Below are 18185 nucleotides of genomic sequence, written 5' to 3'. Positions count from 1 at the left end.
TTCTAGAAACAGGAAGAGAAAAGCAGCTAGATCCCAATACAGATAGCAAGGATATAAATGGACCTTGCAGTGAGCTTTGCATCATCACATATGAAATAATAAATACACCCAAACAGTGATAAAAAGAGGAAGAGCAAAATTATGCAAAAATTCTGTTGTTAAGATATGTGGGCAGCACGGCTCAAAATAGCAACCAAGCAGCTTTCCAGAGACTTGAAGTTTTAGATAAAGAAAATATAATCACTCTAATTCTTATTTAATCGTGTCCCCTCCAGCTTGTGTCAGAAACTGTTACCTACCTCTGGTTATTTGGGGATTGTGGAACTTCTCACAAAAATATACCTGAAACAGATTCTCACGAGCCCACATTCTAATTTTAGGGTGTTTGTTTTTTTTTACATTTAAAAACAGAACTGTGGCAAAATTCAAGGTGATGTGTAGAGAGAATAACTAAGATGCAAATGACATACGCATTTACTATTAATCTCTAATATGCTTCGCAAATAACTTACATTTATATTTGCTTTATAAATACTCCAGATTAAAGAGTAATTTAGCATTAACTCTTAATTGTTAACTAAAGTGTTCCTTGTCATTAGTAATACCTTAGATTAGTTCAAATCAAGGACTCTCAATGTTACTAAGGGTGTTTTCTTCTTAAAGAATGTGGGTAAAAGCAAACTCTGATTTTTATTTGCTGTTATCATTTCATTGGCGAAGAGCTTGCCCCGGTGGGCAACGTAAACTTCCATTTCATTTGGCAGGGCATGAAAACATGTTTCCTTACACAGCCGTGTAGAGCAGAACCGGTATCTATCCCATGGTGATGATAATAAGACCGACTCAGATGGAAAGGCCTCTGTGTTCTCAGTGTCTTGAGAGCAAGATGCCAGGAGAATAGCCATTTGCCCTGTTAATTTCTCCAGGATGTCAGATTGCCAGCAAAGAACATTCATTTCACACTGGGGGAACAAAAATGGAGGTGTGGTCATAGTTTTTCATTTTCAAAGCTAGTCACTAAGAGAGGCATCGATTAGAAGCCCAAATTCCAACACCCTTCAATTTACTCTCTGAACCATATCTAGGCATCATTTGTCCAAGGCGCTCTGATTCCCACATTGTAAATAATTGTATAAGGAGAAGGCATCTAAATTTTTGCCATTTAAAATCTACTAAGAGCCTTTGGTATGTAATAGGGCAGCCACCAGCCACATGTGGCTATTGAAACACCTGAGATGTGACTAGTCCCAACTGAGACGTGCTGGAAGTCATAAATACATGTTGGACTTCGCATATTTAGTGCCAAAAAAGTAAAATATGTCATTAGTAAGTTTTATATTGATTAAATGTTGAAACAAGAATGTCTTAATATAGTGGGTTTAATTAAATATATTACTAGAATGAATTTCACCTGTTTCTTTTTACTTTTCTAAATATGATTCCTAAGAAATTTAAACTTATGTGGCTCTCATTATATTTCTATTGGACAGTGCTAAGAAGACTCCACTTTCTGAAACTTCAATTGAAGTTTACAGTGTTCTTTTTTTTAAAATTCTTTTTTAGAGACAGAGTCACGATCAGTCACCCAGGCTAGAGAGCAGTGGTGCAATCATAGCTCACTGCAGCCTGAAACTCTGGAGCTGAATCGATCCTCCCACCTCAGCCTTCTGAGTAGGGACCACAGACATGTGCCACCATGCCCAGCTTATAATGCTTTTTTTTTTTTTTTAAAGAAAAGACAGCTTCTCATAATGAACTAAGTTGGGGGTCTGAAAAACATTCAATTACTCATCTTTACTATACAGAAGATTTACTGAAATTACACAACCTTGGCTGGGTGGGAATACATAAGCGGTCCCTTATGCAGATGGGACATTTTTGTGCACCTGAATATGGCCCTTGGGAGAATCCTAGTGGGATAGTACATGGGGAAATAATGTGGAGGTTAGTGGTCATTTCCCCCTTCTTTCTACCTAACATTAGAAACAGAATTTCAATATATCTATCTGTCCCCAGCGGTTTCCCCATTCATGCATTGATTCTAACCCCAAGCAAGAAACACACAAATGGTAAACAATGAACTAAATTAGCCAGTGCATTTATTTTTTTTTTTTTTTTTTTTTTTTTTTTTTTTTTTTTTTTTTTTTTGAGACAGAGTCTCGCTTTGTTGCCCAGGCTAGAGTGAGTGCCGTGGCGTCCTAGCTCACAGCAACCTCAAACTCCTGGGCTCGAGTGATCCTTCTGCCTCAGCCTCCCGGGTAGCTGGGACTACAGGCATGCGCCACCATGCCCGGCTAATTTTTTATATATATATCAGTTGGCCAATTAATTTCTTTCTATTTATAGTAGAGACGGGGTCTCGCTCTTGCTCAGGCTGGTTTTGAACTCCTGACCTTGAGCAATCCGCCCGCCTCGGCCTCCCAAGAGCTAGGATTACAGGCGTGAGCCACAGCGCCCGGCCAGCCAGTGCATTTAGAGCGGACAATATCTAAACGTCCCAATCACTGAGACTTTGTTTTTCATCACTGGTCTCTCCAATCACAGCAGTTGTTCCTGCACCCTTGTGGGATTTCCAGCCAAAAAGTCTGAGATTAAATGTTATCAGGCCCCCACCCTTGCCTTATCACGTAGCCACAATAGAGGGCAGGGGAGGAAAAACATGTAAGACTGAATGTTGGAAGCAGGGCCAGCTCTAAGTGCAGAAAGAGTAGGCAAGTATTCAGAAAACGTGCAGCAGCCTCCAGCAGACTGCAGACGCTCTTCTCCTGAAGCTCTTTTTAGCTTAAATCTTTGAGGCACATGCACCCAGGTGTACCCCAAACTAGTCATTTATAACTTACTGTGAATACTTTTCAGGTCCATTCGATTCAATAAATATTGACTGTGTATGGCTGCCCTGAGCAGATTTTGCAAAGAGCGTTCGGAATCTCCCTCCTGACCTGGAGGGAGAGGGCGCAGACGGGAAGGCTGGCAGTGTAGACCGCATACGTCATCCGGCTCCCGGTCTAGCCAGCGTTCAGTGTTGCTGAGAAATGCTTGCATCAGAAGGGAACTGACACGCCCGCGCACACCACTGAGTGGGGCCACCAGCAATTCTCGGAGGCCTTCGCCATCCTCACCGTGAGAACCTTCCTTCCACTCTTCTTCCTCTCCCTGTCGCCCTCCCCCAGGCCTACGCCTACCTCTATTGTAGAACTTACTCCATGGTCTTGTTTAATTTCCTTCCTCCCCGACAGGCACAAAGACCGCGTTGTATTCCCCTGTGAGTCCACGGAACCTCGCACAGTACTGGCACTTAAGCACTTGATAAGCGTTTGATGAATGAATACATGACTTCGCCTTTCAGTCTCATTCGGGTACCAAAAGAGTCTATCACCCTGCCCATGGCACTTGGGTGAAGGAAGTTGCAAACCTCTCCATCAAACTATGCTTGCATAGTTTCTAATCTCTGGACACAACATTGTGAAACAAAGACGAAGGGGAAGAGGCGCGGGACAGGTCAGGGCTAGCAGCTCTTACCACCCACGTGCACGTACACCTATTTATATACAGCCACAGTGTTGCTGTACCCTTCCCATGCGCCTCTGTTACTGTTTTGCCCCAACCTCAGTGGGTTTCTAGGACAAAGATCATTAATATGACTTGTTTTGCACTTAGGAAAAAAGAAAAAAAAGCAAGATATATCAAAACTCTTTCCCCACAATCATAGGGCTATCACACTGTTTAGCAGACTGCCCCAGCACCACTGCCCAGCGTTCGTGATACGCTGCAAGTAAGTGCCTGGCACTCAGAAAGCTCAAGGTTCCAGCAACAGTTGTGTGGCCTTGGATAAGGAACACAGGGAGACTCTTTGTCCTCTTGTGTCTTCAGTGTATTAAAGGGAGATAATGGTATATTCAATGGGCATGAAAAAAGCTTAACATTAGTCTGCATGAAGCTCTTTGAAATGCATGAAGGGCACTACAGTGTATAAATTCAACACTTGTCCTAGTGTTCACTCGGAGCCCTTGTCCAGACATTTATAGATTCTCTCTGTGGATGTGTACACACACACACACACACACACACACACACACACACACACACACACAAAGACATCTAAAATTGCTTAATTGCTTTTAAAATTTTTAAGTAAACACATTGTAACGATTGCAAGGCCTCTGTGCAGTGTATCCAATGCAAGCCTGCCATGATAAGAGCCATTTGAGAAACTAAATCACATCAATGAAAGAATAGCAATGAGTCAATTGATGAAATATTGCATTAGCAGTGGCCTCTGACCCTATGTGATACCAACCAAATGCTTTTTCCCCCTTCTCTTGGTAATTTAATCATTTTTCAATTAAATTAATTTCTTAAAATCACTCAGATAAGCTGCCTGTGTTAGACACACACACAGACACCATTCCAGGTGTAGGTGAAATAAAAGACAAACTGCAATCGTGCTGTGACTCCCAACCTCTGCTTTATTGTGGAAATGAACAATATCTTGTTTCTCTTTTTTTCTGTATCTGACAGGAATTTTCCATAACTTCTTCCTGGTACCGTGTGAAGTCAAAGGGCCCCCACATAACCCAAGGCAGAGACCGAGTTACCACAATATAAAGCTATGAAAATACACCAGGAGAGGCCCCACAGTGTGTCCGCCAGACAGACTGACTGGCTGTTTTTTTAAAAATGTATTTTAATACCAACCAACTGGCTCAGAAGATGGCTTTGTAAAGGTAGCTCAGAGAAGAGTGCTAACAAGCCCGCCCCACGCGTCTGTGCTCGGGCTTGCTGGGAGACCGTACTCCACATACATCCAGGAATTTGTTTGAGGACTGAGCGTGGTTAAGTCATGTTTTAAGAATGTTCTCTCATTATCCTGACTCAGAGGGCGCCGCGAGCCACGCAGGGATGTTGCACAGTGATACCTTCTGTTCTGTCTGGTTTTCGAGAACCGCCTTCACTGTACTGATGGCTGGAGACTGATGTCATTCAAGGTTAACTCCTCAACGTCTTCTTTTTTCCAGGGCTAGAGGAAGAGGACCTTTTCCTGCTGACATTTTTAAAACTTTGTTACCTAGGGGTTGGGCTTGCTGAGGGAGGGCGGAGGGGAGGACAGTGTCTAGGAGAGGTGAGTGGAAACGAGGAGAGATTACATGGAAGAAGAAGAGAGAACCAATTACAAAAGTCTATAAAACCAGCCAAGAAATCTGTTTGGGAAAATAGAAATCTCAGCGCTGTGGTTTGGCAAGTACCTTTGACTCTTAATGAGAAAGACAGAGAGAGAAGAGAGGGGAAAGGGGGTGGAGGGAGGAGGGGAGAGAAGAGAAGAGGAAGGAGAGGCAGGTGGAGAGCAAAAAAGGAAGAAGAGTTGGGGGTGGGGAGGAGCAAGACTCAGAATGTGACAAACACCCCCATCAATAAGGGACATTATGAGGAAACTCATTGGAACGAGAGATAAGGTTAAAAATCAGGATACGCTACCCAATATGGAACATCTGGTCATGTCTGTGTCCTGGAACTAAGAGAAATATGTTTGATAATTCATCTTTGCTCATCTTGTCTCATGCCGATGGACACGCACATGCTTGATGGATGTTTTGAAGTTTCCTGAAAGGCTGGAACAGGGATGGTGAGGTCATAACTACCAATTCTGGTGAGAAACCTCCTCGCAGCTCTCCACAATATGTCAGATGCACACGCACGCACATACATGCACATATATTAATACACGCGTACACACACATGCACACATACAATTCAAAACCATTCCATGGCTTTCCACTCTACTTAGAATAAAATCCCACCCAACTCTCACCACCTCACCAGGCTTCCCTCCCAGCCATCTTCCAGCTGCACTGGCTTCCTTTCTTTTCTTTGAATCCCCTGGGCCTTCTCTCACCTTAAGACCTTCCCAATCCTGTTTTCTCCACCACCAAAAGGGCTTCTGTTTGCCCTCTAGGTCTTGCCCAGAGAGGCCATCTTTGCCCACCCCGTTTAAATAGGTGCCCATCCTCCCCATTGCCCGCCCCCCCTCCCCCAGCATTCTCTGGCACTGCACCCTCTTGGTGTCCTGGCACTAATTATCCACTTGTTAGTGTATATCTATTACTTTGTCTACCTGGAAATATCCTTGACACCTACTGGCCATTCAACTGTTTGATTAAATGAATGGAAGGAACATTCCAGATTCACTGATTTGTTACCCACAGTTTTGAACGCTGGCAGCCAGGCCCCAGCAACTTCTTTGCTCTGTGTCCCCTCCTCCTCCTGGCGGCTCCAAGCCTAGTTCCCACCCAGGCCTTGAAGACTTTCCTGCTGCCTGTGGATGCCCTGAGTCCAGGTAGAGTGGAGGTAAGCAGGCACCGTGGGTGGGGCAGAGGCCATGAGAAGCCCCAAAGGGTTAAAGAAAGAAATCAGAGTTAGCAACTAATCTGATGCTTCTTCTGTGTCATTAGAAAAAACAGGAAGAGAACCAGAAAAGCGATAGCTCTGATGAGGGAAGGGGGCAGGCATTAGAAATACTCCACCACCCGGAGGGTGGTGCGGTCATCAGAGGGGTCCCTACTGCCTCCCTGTGACTGCAACACAGGAAATTAGTGATTAGAGAGGAGGCAGCATCTGCTCCTCCATCAAGCCTGCTGCTTCTGACTGTTGCTCTATTCTCTCCCTTACTGGTTCTGCGCTTTTATCTAAACAAAATGTCACAGAGTAACATCTATTAATACTTGTGCAGGTACAGGCATTGGTCAGTGTTCATGTTCCCCTCCCCTCTTGATGAGAAAAATTGTTTTTTGTTTGGCCTGAGTATTTATCTGGCCAGAAACATATTTAATGCTCACATGGGATTCTTAAGGCTGCCATAGCTTTCTGAAACCTGAGTCTTTCTCAGGGTTTGAGGATCAGTCCCCAAATTAAACTCTTGGCCAAACATGTATGGCTTGAGTTTATCCAAAGTCCAAACAAATCAGATATTCCTTCTGGACAGAAGTCAAATTCTTTCTTTTGGCAATCATTTTTCACAAATTCAAAAAAGCAATATGTTTTATGTTCTCAAAGTTCCAATTATTACATCCAATCTTGTATCAATTGCCATAATGAAGGGTTTTGAAAAGCCTGAAGCTTCCAAAATTGATAAAGAAATCAAAGCCCAACTGAACTTTTGACAAATATTTTGGCACTGTAGGATCCAAAAACTTTAATGAGTTTGCCCCCTCTTTGTAAAATAGCACAATAGACCAGCTCCAATTCCAAGTGAGGAAAATTCTAAGGGATCTCCCAAAGGACATGCTTTTTCTTATTAATTGTAGAGAGTTTGCCAACCTCTGATAGCATCAACTTTATTCCAAAACAGAATTGGATCTCAAATATCTGACCTATGAAAGCCCAACAGACATTACTAAATTTCATATAGTTTATGGATGGCTGCAAGCCTCTAACAGGATACACCCTCACAATTAGAGATGAGGTCATAAAATGTCACTTTCTGAAATTCAGGATAAAAAATAATCAATATAAAATTACCCACAATGACATTAATAACATAAGGTTAATGTTTTAAAGAAGTAATGAGCCTTTAGAGATGTTTAATAAATTTATTGGTAATATACTTTGGGGTGTTCTAAAATCTCAGCAAGGAGAATTAAATTTATATATATAATGTAAATAATGATGGTAGCCACTATTTGTTGAGCAGCTACTATGTGTCAGGAATAATGCCAGAAACTCTATAGACACAATTTCATTAATCCTCACATCAACTCATTGAGGAGGCTCTGATCATTCTCACTTTAACTATGAGGATCTTGAGGTTCAAAGAGTGACATCGGTTGATCACTATGATATAGCAAGTGCCACCGTTGGGATTTTAACACAGGTTTTTTCAACTTCATAATATGATGTTAATGACATAAATAGAAGGGAAATGGTCCCTTGAAGTTGAGCAAAAAGGCAGTTAACTGAAATGAAAATGTGGTAAAAGTCTTCAAAAGCTTTGGGGTAAATATCCAAATCAGTTATTCAGACTGAAATGTCCCTAGAGGGAAGGAAGGCTATTCCTTAAGGCCTCCTCGATCTGCTAGCTATATCCCTTAAGTAATAACATCCCTTACATGTAATTTAATATTCATCAAATCTTCTGATCTTTAATTTCATCTCCTGGGGATACCTTTCCACTGGGAGGAAGTACCTTGTGCACAGAACCAGGGTCAGCCTGCCAGCTTTATTCTCTGAGATAAAATGATAACTTATCCAGGTAGAGAACAAATTTGTCTCCTCTGAGTGGGATTATTAGGAATCAGTTCCAAAAAAGGTCACTTCTGAATTAAATAAAATGTATTTTCTCATACTACAAAACCAAGAACCAAATCCTGGGTCTTCAATGACCATCATCAAAATATATACATATTTTGTGTGTGTATATTAATTCTTCCATTTTTTTTCCTTTGGGCATCCCATGTTCATGGACTGGAAGAATTAATACGGTGAAAATGACCATACTACCAAAAGCAATCTATAGATTCAATGCAATCTCTATCAAAACATCTATGACATACTTCACAGAAATTGAAAAATAATCCTAAAATTAATATGGGACCATGAAGAGCCAAAGCAATCCTGAGCAAAAATAACAAAACTAGAGGCATCACACTACCTGACTTCGAAGTCTACTACAAAGCTATAGTAACCAAAACAGCATGGAAGTAACATAAAAGCTGACACATAGATCAATCGAACAGAATAGAGAACTCAGAAATAAATCCACATATTTATAGCCAACTGATTTTCAACAAAGTCCCCAAGAACATTCATTGTAAGCCAGAGAAAATGTTATTAAGAAAATCATAAGGATTATTATAAAGATCTTCATCCTTGTTATCTTCATGTTAAGTAGGCTGGGGAGAAGGAACAAGCGAGATCAGTCTTGCTGTCTCAGGGCTGGTAGAGGCAGAAGAAAATCTGAGTATAAGTGGACCCCTGTAGTTCAACCCATGTTATTCAAGGGTCAACTGTATACATGTATATAGTCCAGAAGGCTCACCTTGAAACAGCCTACCAAACTCTCTATTCAATGACATCAACATAGGACTACTTTTAATGGGTGACATTAAGAGATTGTCACATTGCATACCCACATTCTGGCCAAAAATAGCCATAGGATAAATGCAGAATGTTACAACAGCTGCCTGAATACTCAATAAGTCATCAGCCTGTTTTTAAAATGAATCAGGTGAATGCCTTGCACCAGGGTGTGTGAGGAGAACCTATGGAGCTCTAAAGGACTAACATGCTCACAGTTCCCTTCTTAGGAAAGCTGTTCCTAGAGATTCTTTTTGCAAACTGCCATGGTTCACACCATGGGCGCTGCATGAAGGCAACACCACCATATTGGCCTCAACTGATAAGAACAGGAACTCATTAGTCAGGGCAAAGCCCAAGGCAAAAGGACCATGTTTAAATCGTAGGTGAGGGAGGCCATCTGCTTCTGAGGTCACTCAGCATAAAGCTCTATGCCCAGTAGGTGAGTTCCCGATTAGATGGTGACAAAGAGACCCAGTTAGAATCTCCCTTAGGGAGAGGACATATTAGGTAGACAGAGAGGGTGGGTTGCTCCAGTTCAACTGAGTAGCTAGGCCAGGTCTCCATGAGGCGGTTGGACATCCCAGTCTCAGAAACCTTGGTAGACTTAGAATGTCCAGCTACCCTTCTGGACAGTTTACTCTTTGCACTGGATTAAATATTTTCTTCAAAAATGTTATTTCTAAAACTTAATGCACACTCTACTTGAAGTTAGTCTTTGCAGAACTCTTAAATTGAGTTAAAGAACTTCCTGATGCTTGCTGCTGTCTGAATATTTGTGTCCCTCCAAAATTCATGCTGCAACCTGATCCCCATTGTAGGGTATTAAGAGGCGGGGCCTTTGGGAGGTGATTAGGTCATGAGGGCTTCACCCTCATGAATGGGATTAGTGCCCTTAGGAAAATGACTTGGTGGAGCTTGTTTGCTCCTTCCACCATATGAAGATGCAACAGGAAGTTGTTATATATGAAGCAGAGCAGACCCCAACTCTGCCAATGTCTTGATCTTGGACTTCCTAGCCTCCAGAACTGTAAGTAATAAATTTCTGTTGTTTATAAAGCATCCAGTCTAAGGAATTTTGTTATAGCAGGAGGAATAGACTAGGAAAATGCTTACTTGCAAACACCAAATATCTCAATCATTGGAATCCACTATCTACTTAAGTCTTAATTTTTGCTTTACTTATTCATCTCTACCAGGGACAGTGTGCAGAAAGTAATGAAAAGTAGGGTCCTTTCCCCAACTAGGAATTATTTTTCTTCTCTACTTTAATATTTCCCTTCTTAAGCACTTTGCTTTTTAATGCTAGAACTTATCATATTTATAATTTACATGCCTCGCTTAAGTTTACTCATCAAACACTAAAGTTGGAGTTGCTTTATGGGTTTTCATGGGCTGACCTTTGGCATTATCACCCTCTTTCAAGGGCACCATGATTCTTTTCATAGAACTTAATTTTCAAAAACACTTGAAATGTAGAAGAGTTTAAAACTGAGATATGAAGTGACTTCTCCAAGCCTTGTTATTTAAAAATCTTAAATTATATATGGTTAACACTTACATGCATTAAATAAAACATGCCTTAGAAAGCAAAGCTACTAATTATTGAGTGCTTACTGTGTGCCATTAATGATGTTAAATGCTTTGTCCCTTCTCATTTAATCCTCACAACAATCTTTTGAGAAAGATAGTATTATTTTATATAGATCTTAAAGTGGAAGGAGAAAAGTCTGGGTCCAATATGTACCAAAGTGCTTTTCTGACCAGTAGGCAACATCAAGGAATTGGGGATGGAGAGTTCTACTTTTAAGCCCTGGTTCTGGAATTGACCATGTGTTCTTAGTCATATCACTTCTCTTCAACCAGGTGAGGACCTGGACTTCAACTTCCTCCTGTGTTAATCAATAATGATAAATAATTATCATGAATCATTATAATTATTTTTATTTGAGTTGGGTCTTGGCTCCAACAGAACATGCTCTCTACTTATCAATTCACTATACAGTGTCAACCCAGTGCATCTTAAAGATTTTACATCTTTAAGCATTTTTTTTGAAAGGCAAAAGCCATGGAGAGAGTTCTTGGGTTAAAATCCTTATCAGTTAATGCCTCAATTATCAGCTAATCCTTTAATAAGGAATATTTGATAGTCAGCTGAGAATGAGATCAGAATGTGGGTTGGGATACTGGGGATGGAAAGGTCCTAGGGACTGATGGAGGACCAGTGAAGATGAGAAAGTGCCCCAAAGAAACACTTCACCTAAGTATGTTTTGTCTAGACTCTGCCCAGCTCAGGGTATGTCTTAGAAGTTGGTGTGAAGGCAAGGAAAAGTGTTCAGTTTGTAACACATAGTCCCATCTGGCTGAAGTATGAGTGAAGAAGCACTGAAGGAGAAAAACCAAGAAACCAAGACCTGGGGGAGGACAAAGGGAAAGTCGCAGTCAAGAGTTTGGACTTCATTCCACAGGCAGAGAGGAATCTTTGAGAGATTCTTACACAGGGGATCAATGACATTAGATACATGCTGTTTATAGAACAAGGGAAATGGTGGGGATAGGGTGTGGAGGACAGGAGCCCAGGGTGTGGTTAGAAGGCCCTTATGATATTCCATGGAGCCCCAAACTAGGTCATAGAGCTGCCCAAAAGGTCATGGAGCTCCAGCAGGTTCATGGAAGTCATGGAGCCCAAAACTAGGTGATGGTGATGAGACTAGAGTGATGTGATACTGCAGGGGGACATGGCCACCAACTAGACAGTGGCAGTATTGCTGAGAAGACACGCAAGCCACAGACACCTAAGGATTCTTTCATCAGTGTGAAAGGTCCAAGACTTTCTGTTCTCCTTTCACCTATTCTCCATCCAATCAAAGAAGCCCTAACTTGACATCAGTTGGCAAGCTGAGTGCCTAATTATGCCACGGAAAGAAAAAACCTGGCAGAGAGAAGGTGAGGCTAGCTGAGGTTCTGGTCTCTTCCTTTCAAAGCTGTGGGCACTGGTCTAAGCCTCTAAGCACCTCTTTCCTCGGAAAGACAGCAAAGATGACTGAAAACTAAGAAGCCTGGGTTCTGGTCTCCGTTCTGCCACTTACTGGTGTCTCCCTTAATCACTTATTTTTTTCTTTCTCATGTTGGACCCGAGCATTTCGGATATCTCCTGCAGAGCTTGAACTCCAAGACTACTTCCCTCTTTCCGTGTGCTGCTTTTAATATCATTTTATTCAATTAAAAATATTTCCTCTCTCGTTTTCTAATCTGATTCTTTATAAAGCACAGCACCCATTCAGGGAAGGAGTGAAGGCCTCAGTGTCTGGGTCTGGGCTTGGACATCAAGACAAAGCCCACCCGCCTCCCCCCTGAGCATCTCTCCTCTGCCCATCACCGCGCTGCCTTCCCGACTGCATCCGGCCTCGTTCCCACGGCAACCGGCGGGCGCCCACGTCCAGACCCCGTACCGCCCGGGCCGCAGCCACGCCCCGCCCCCACGCCCCGCGCCAGGAGGGAGGAGCCCTGTTGCCAAGGAAACGAGAGGACGCCGGGCAGGCGCCGCCACCGCCTCCGCCCCAGAAAGGCCGGCCGTCGCCGCGGAAAGCTGCCTCGGGGGAGGAGGAGGAAAAGGGGCCGGTAGAGGGAGGGAAGAAGTGCGAGGAGGAGGAAGAGGAGCTCAGGGACGGCCCCCGTGCGCTTGATGGGCGGCTCCTCCGCCCTGGACCGGCCCGCCCGCCCCGTCGCTCCGCCCCTTTAGCCCCTGGCAGGGGAGGAGAGGCAGACCCGCCAGGTAACCGGCCGCCCCGCCTGGGCCTCGGCCCGGTCCTCCGGGGAGGGGGGGGAGGGGTACACGCTCTCCCTCCGACTTGGAAGATTCTGGAGGGAAGTGGGCGTGAAGCCTGGTGGCCCGGCCGCTTTCTCCCTCCGGCGGACCCCAGTCCCAATTTTTTTCTGCCTCAAAGGGGCAGGTTTGGGAGACGGTGGTCACTTGCACACGGGCACCCGCCCTGCACCTAACTTCCCCAAGACTTCACTGGTCTGTAAGTCCAGGAAAGGGGTACCCAGACGGTGGCCCCTTGGGCTTCTGAGTGTGAAGTTGTTGGTATTGTTATTAGCGATAGCACCGAATTGCTTGTCACACTTGTGACGTTTCATCTCCAGAGTTTCCCAATTACACGTGGAGTGTCTCTCTCTTCTCTTCTGAGCTTGATGGTCAATGTGTGGCCGCTCATCTCTCGTAATTTTACAATAAAATGAAGAGTTGCCGCCAAAATCAAGCCCATTCCCCACTGCCTTCTGTCTCGATTTCCTAAGCCAATTTTGCTGGAAGAGTTGAAAGATCGCCCCATCTCCCCTGCTTTTCCTCCCCTCTTTCTGTGCAGTCACAGTATTCAGGGAGTGAATAAGATTGTTGATAAGATCATTGTTTGATCTTATACTTAAAGACATTTTTATAAGCTAAGATTTTAAAACTGCAAGATTTTTTTAAACTAAGATTTAAACAAATCCTTTAATTTTCGTCATTACGAATTAATTAATTAAGGAAAAGGTTGAATAGGTCTCCTGAAATCCTCCAAGCACCCAATTGTGGAAAAGGGGGCTTTGTAACTCTGATTGTCTTGTATTAACATAGCCATTTAGACTTCATGTCATAGGAATCCTCAGCCTAAAGAAAGGGTTAAATTTACATTTTCCTTTATTGTTGAACCAGTAAAACATTCACTTTCATGACATAATTCTAATATAAGAACATAGTAAAAAAAAAACAAAACAGTAAAATGGCTTGTTATTAAAAAGAGCTCCCTTCACATCAGCTCTTTTGACAAGGCTGGCTATAGAACAAAAGGACAGCATATATATGTATACAATACATATAGTTTTTAGAGAACTGAAAAATATATTCTGCCATCAGATACTGTTCCCCTTAGTCAAGAAAAGTTGGTTTGAACTCATTGGGAATTGACACTAGACAGATGTGTGTATGTCACAAAGTTCTTAGAATATTCCTCATTGAAATTTCACAGATACGTAGAATTTTAAGGCCCAGAAGAATCATTTGCTCTTGTCTTCAGCAAAGCAGGACTTCGTTCTTCCTTCCCCCCATGGCTTCTACTCCCTTCTCCTTCCCCTCTTCCTACTTGATGTGGCTTCTTATGTTGATTTCTAAAGCACAAATTTGGCACAGTACCTTATCGCCAGAGACTTAGAACAGAAGTGTACATGACTCTGAGTGGATTTTTTAAATTGAGAAGCAGTTCAAAGGTGAGCAGTAGGATACAGAGTGCTATTTTAGAAACATACGATTTGTCCACATTTTATCATCACCGGCCCTCCCCTCCCCACACCACCTGTCTGTATTTGCTGAGGAAAAGTTCTTGGCTTCAAATGGCCATCTGCTTGAGTATGCCCACAAAGCAGAGATCCATGAATTAAGCATTATCTCATGTGGGTTTATTTCCATACAGTTATTTCTGTTTCTTGTTTATCCTGGTCAGTTTTTCAAACTTGCAGTGCAGTATGAAGTTCAAGTGAACACAGAGAATGTCAGCCTACGGTGAGGTAACCTACCACCTTGGTCTATCTCTATAACCCTGTTTCCTTGGTACTCATTGGATTTGTTTAATCTCACAAAGTATTGATGTATTTAAATAAGACATTACATGTGGTACTGTGATGCTTCTAAATATTGTAAAATACAATATAATGAAGAGTTTATGGGAGGGAAAAGAGACTTTTGCAGGCAATTTTAAAGTCCTTTGTTTGGTAGATGATTGTGAAGTCAGAGGTAACCTAGCAAGTAATTCAAATAGTGTTACTTCCTACCTATTTAGACAAAGTCATTTCATGCCTCTTAGAAACCTCCTTAAAGTAACACTGCACTAAAACCATGATAGATTCGCTGGTTTTTCTATGTTAACTTTGCAACCCAAATGCATCATCCAAATGGACTCTGGGAGGTGCCCCATTTGTGATCATTAACATATTATAACATTAACATATTATAATATTAACATATTATAAATCCTTATGTTCTCTGCCTGATTAATATTCAGACAGGCTTCTCTTTCCAACAGTAGCAGCAGGAACTCATCTTCCTGCCTGTTTTACCACCATCGTTTTCTGCAAAGGAGGGGAATGTAACTTTATTCTAGGCAGGTACAAATTCCTATGAAAAGCTAAAAGTGATCCTTTAAAATATAATCCCATAAATGACTGTTAATATGCTCAGAGACAAAATTTAGGGCTTATATGTAGACTGTGGAACTACATATTGGGTCGTAGTTTCAGCTTCTGACTGTCAAAGACCAACTTTCTATACTTGAGAGAAAATAACCCCCGAGAGACTAGCACAAGTTTTCCCAATGCTCAGGGCTACACGATAAGCCTCGTGAGATTGCATAACTACCAGACCAGACACTAGGTCACCATGAGTCAGGGACACCCTGACTCTGCCAATATCTACACAACTGAATAAACTGGAGGAGGGAGGGAAAGCCACAGAATGTATACACCTGAGGATAGGGACATCAACTGTCCCAACCTGTTTCCCCAGAGCCTAGAGCAGCCTTTGTCACATACTAGTTATCAAAATATATGTGTAGAAGTAAATGAAAGAGCTTCACTAGGCAATAAGCAGGAATCGTTTGGGGACTTTGATGGCCCTGCAGATGAGCCCTAGCACTCAGTCTCATTATTAACAGTGCCACTTTATAACTTTGTGAGCTTAAATATTTTGGTCATAAATTTAGGCCGCATCCGTTAGAGCCAAACTTCTTGAAAGTGTCGCCTCTGGTCCTTTGCCTCCCATTTACGCAACCTGCTGCAATCCATCTTCAGCCCCGTCACCCTCCGGCATGCTCTCACCATGGTAATTAAGAACCTCCTTGAAACGTTCTCTTCTCGGCATGTCTGAAATGGCGCCCACCTGGCTTTCCTCCTGCCTGTCTGGCTTCTTTGCTGGGTTTCCCTTCAGTTACTTGTTCCTTAAATTTTAGCGTTCCTCACAGTTTTGCCCCGTGTCCTCTTTCTCTTTTCAATACCCATTCTTCCTTCAACTTCAGTTGTCTCCAGAATCCCACCAATGCCCAACCTGTTACCTCTCTAATCCACTCCAGAGCCCTGTGTTTGGCTGCTTCCTTGACATCTGCATTTGCTATACTCCAGACACTTCCAACTCCATGCTCTCTCCTCAAACCTGCTCTTCCTCCTCTGTCTTCTGAAGGGAATGTTGGCACCAGCCAGCTAGTTGTTCAAGCCAGAAACCTGGGCAGCTTCCTCCAGACTTCCTGTCTCTCCCCATCCCGGTGATCACCACGTCCTGATGGTTTTTTCCCTTGAATACGTCATGGTTAAGAGTGTGGGCACCAGTGTAAGACCCTCTGGGTTCAAATCTCAACTCTTCCACTTAACTTGCTCTGTAACTTTAGGCAAGTTACTTAATACCTTTGTGCCTCAGTTTCCTCACCTGCAAAATAAAGATCTAGTGCCTGCCTCATAGCATTGTCATGAAGATTGAATGAATTAAGATGTGTAAATGCTTAGAACAGTGCCTAGCACTTCCAGAGGCTCAGGGAACAGTAGCTACGATCCCCTCTCCCTGCCCCTGTTCCTCTCCTCCCCCTGCTCTGCCTCCTTCTCTTTCTGTCCACTGTTGCTACCCAAGTCTGGTCACCATCTCATTGCATCTGGATGGCTATCATGCATTCCCAATGGAATATATTTATAATTATGTTTCCCCCATCCCATGCCAGTCTTCCACTCTAGACTGCAAGAAACACGAGGGCAGGAGTCATGTCTGCCTTGCTGGTTGCTATAATATATCCCAGCACCTCGCACAGTGCCCAGGTTGGAATAAGGGTACAGTCATTGTTGCATAAATGAATTTAAGCAAGCAGAGGCTTATGACTCTGGTCATTGCTAATTTAGCTAGATTCTCAGCTTTTCTTTGTTGTCATGTTATAGAAATGCTTCTGAATCAGGTGTCTGTCAATCTAGCTCCCTGTGAATAGCCAGAACGGTATCACTGGAGCCCCAGTGAACGTGGCTGCATTATTTATGCCTGGAACAGGAGGACTATAAGGGTACTGACACCAACACAAGAAGTCCCTGCCATCTGAAAGGCGCATCTGTGCCTTTCAGACAATGGGGATTAGATTAATAAGAGAATAAATGCAATTATATTAAAATAAATCCAAATATGGCAGTCCAACAAAAGAGTCTATCACAGCACATTTATTTATCTTTTATATGCAGGTCGGGGATTAAGAATCATGTTGCATGAAGCAAGGGACAGGCAGAAGTTCGTCAGTGATGTTCAATATCTGCGAGACATGCAGCATAAGGTGGACTCTGAATACCAGGTAACTGTAGAAAGCAAGAATAATCTTCCACCTTCTTTTACAGTATTTAGAGAGAATTCAAAATACAGTATCAGTAGATGATAAGCATCATGGTTTTCTAAGATCCCAAACTCAACCACTTACTGGCTATGTGACTATCAAAAGCCACTTCACCTCTCTGAGTCTCAGTTTCCTTATCTGTAAAATGGGTATGACGACAGTACACACTTCATAATATTGTCATGAAAATGAAATGAGAGAAACATTTTTAAGGTGTTTAACATAGTGTTTGGCACATAGCATTTGTCAACAAATGGCATTAGGGCTCACATTTGACAAACTCACTGAGAAGAAAAAAGGCATTAAGGAGCTAACTTGGTCATCCTACCATTCATAAAGTAACATGCCCTTCTGTTGTCATTCCCACAAGAAGAAAGGTGGTTAGCACATTCTACAATAGGCTAACTATCATCATCCTAGTTACAGTGTTTACAGGCATAAACAAACAGGGAGCCCGAGGAGTCGTGATGCAATTACAGGGTGCTGGCATAGGACGAAGAACTTGTCAGACTGGGTTGTGGGACTCTGGGAGCAGTTAGAAAGCGTCACTCATCCCACCAGCTAAAGCTCAGCCTCGCCAGTCTAGGAGGCATGTTCTCAGCCTCGGTTGAGAATTGAAAAGTGTTCCTTCCCCAAGGAAAACACAGAACTGCTGTTATCAGGTTTTTCTTCTTCTTAGCAATTTCAAATATAACCGAACCTCCCGGGTCACCAAGGAAACCAGGCCTATCTCAG

The 18185-nt window shown here is 42.7% G+C and overlaps 1 protein-coding gene across 1 annotated transcript in view; it reads left to right on the top strand.

Moving 5' to 3' along the window:
- The first annotated feature begins 12544 nt into the window (after positions 1-12544).
- The window catches only part of MARCHF10 (membrane associated ring-CH-type finger 10), an 83575-nt gene continuing 77934 nt past the window's right edge, over positions 12545-18185 (top strand). The window contains exons 1-2 of the mRNA XM_012747480.3: positions 12545-12841; positions 17305-17411. Of these exons, the coding sequence (XP_012602934.1) occupies positions 17322-17411 (90 nt within the window). The 5' untranslated portion in view covers positions 12545-12841; positions 17305-17321. The remainder of the gene's footprint in view (positions 12842-17304; positions 17412-18185) is intronic.

This window comes from Microcebus murinus, chromosome 18, assembly GCF_040939455.1.
Source record: "Microcebus murinus isolate Inina chromosome 18, M.murinus_Inina_mat1.0, whole genome shotgun sequence".
Classification (NCBI taxonomy): Eukaryota; Metazoa; Chordata; class Mammalia; order Primates; family Cheirogaleidae; genus Microcebus; species Microcebus murinus.
This window is presented reverse-complemented; position numbering and strand designations above follow the sequence as displayed.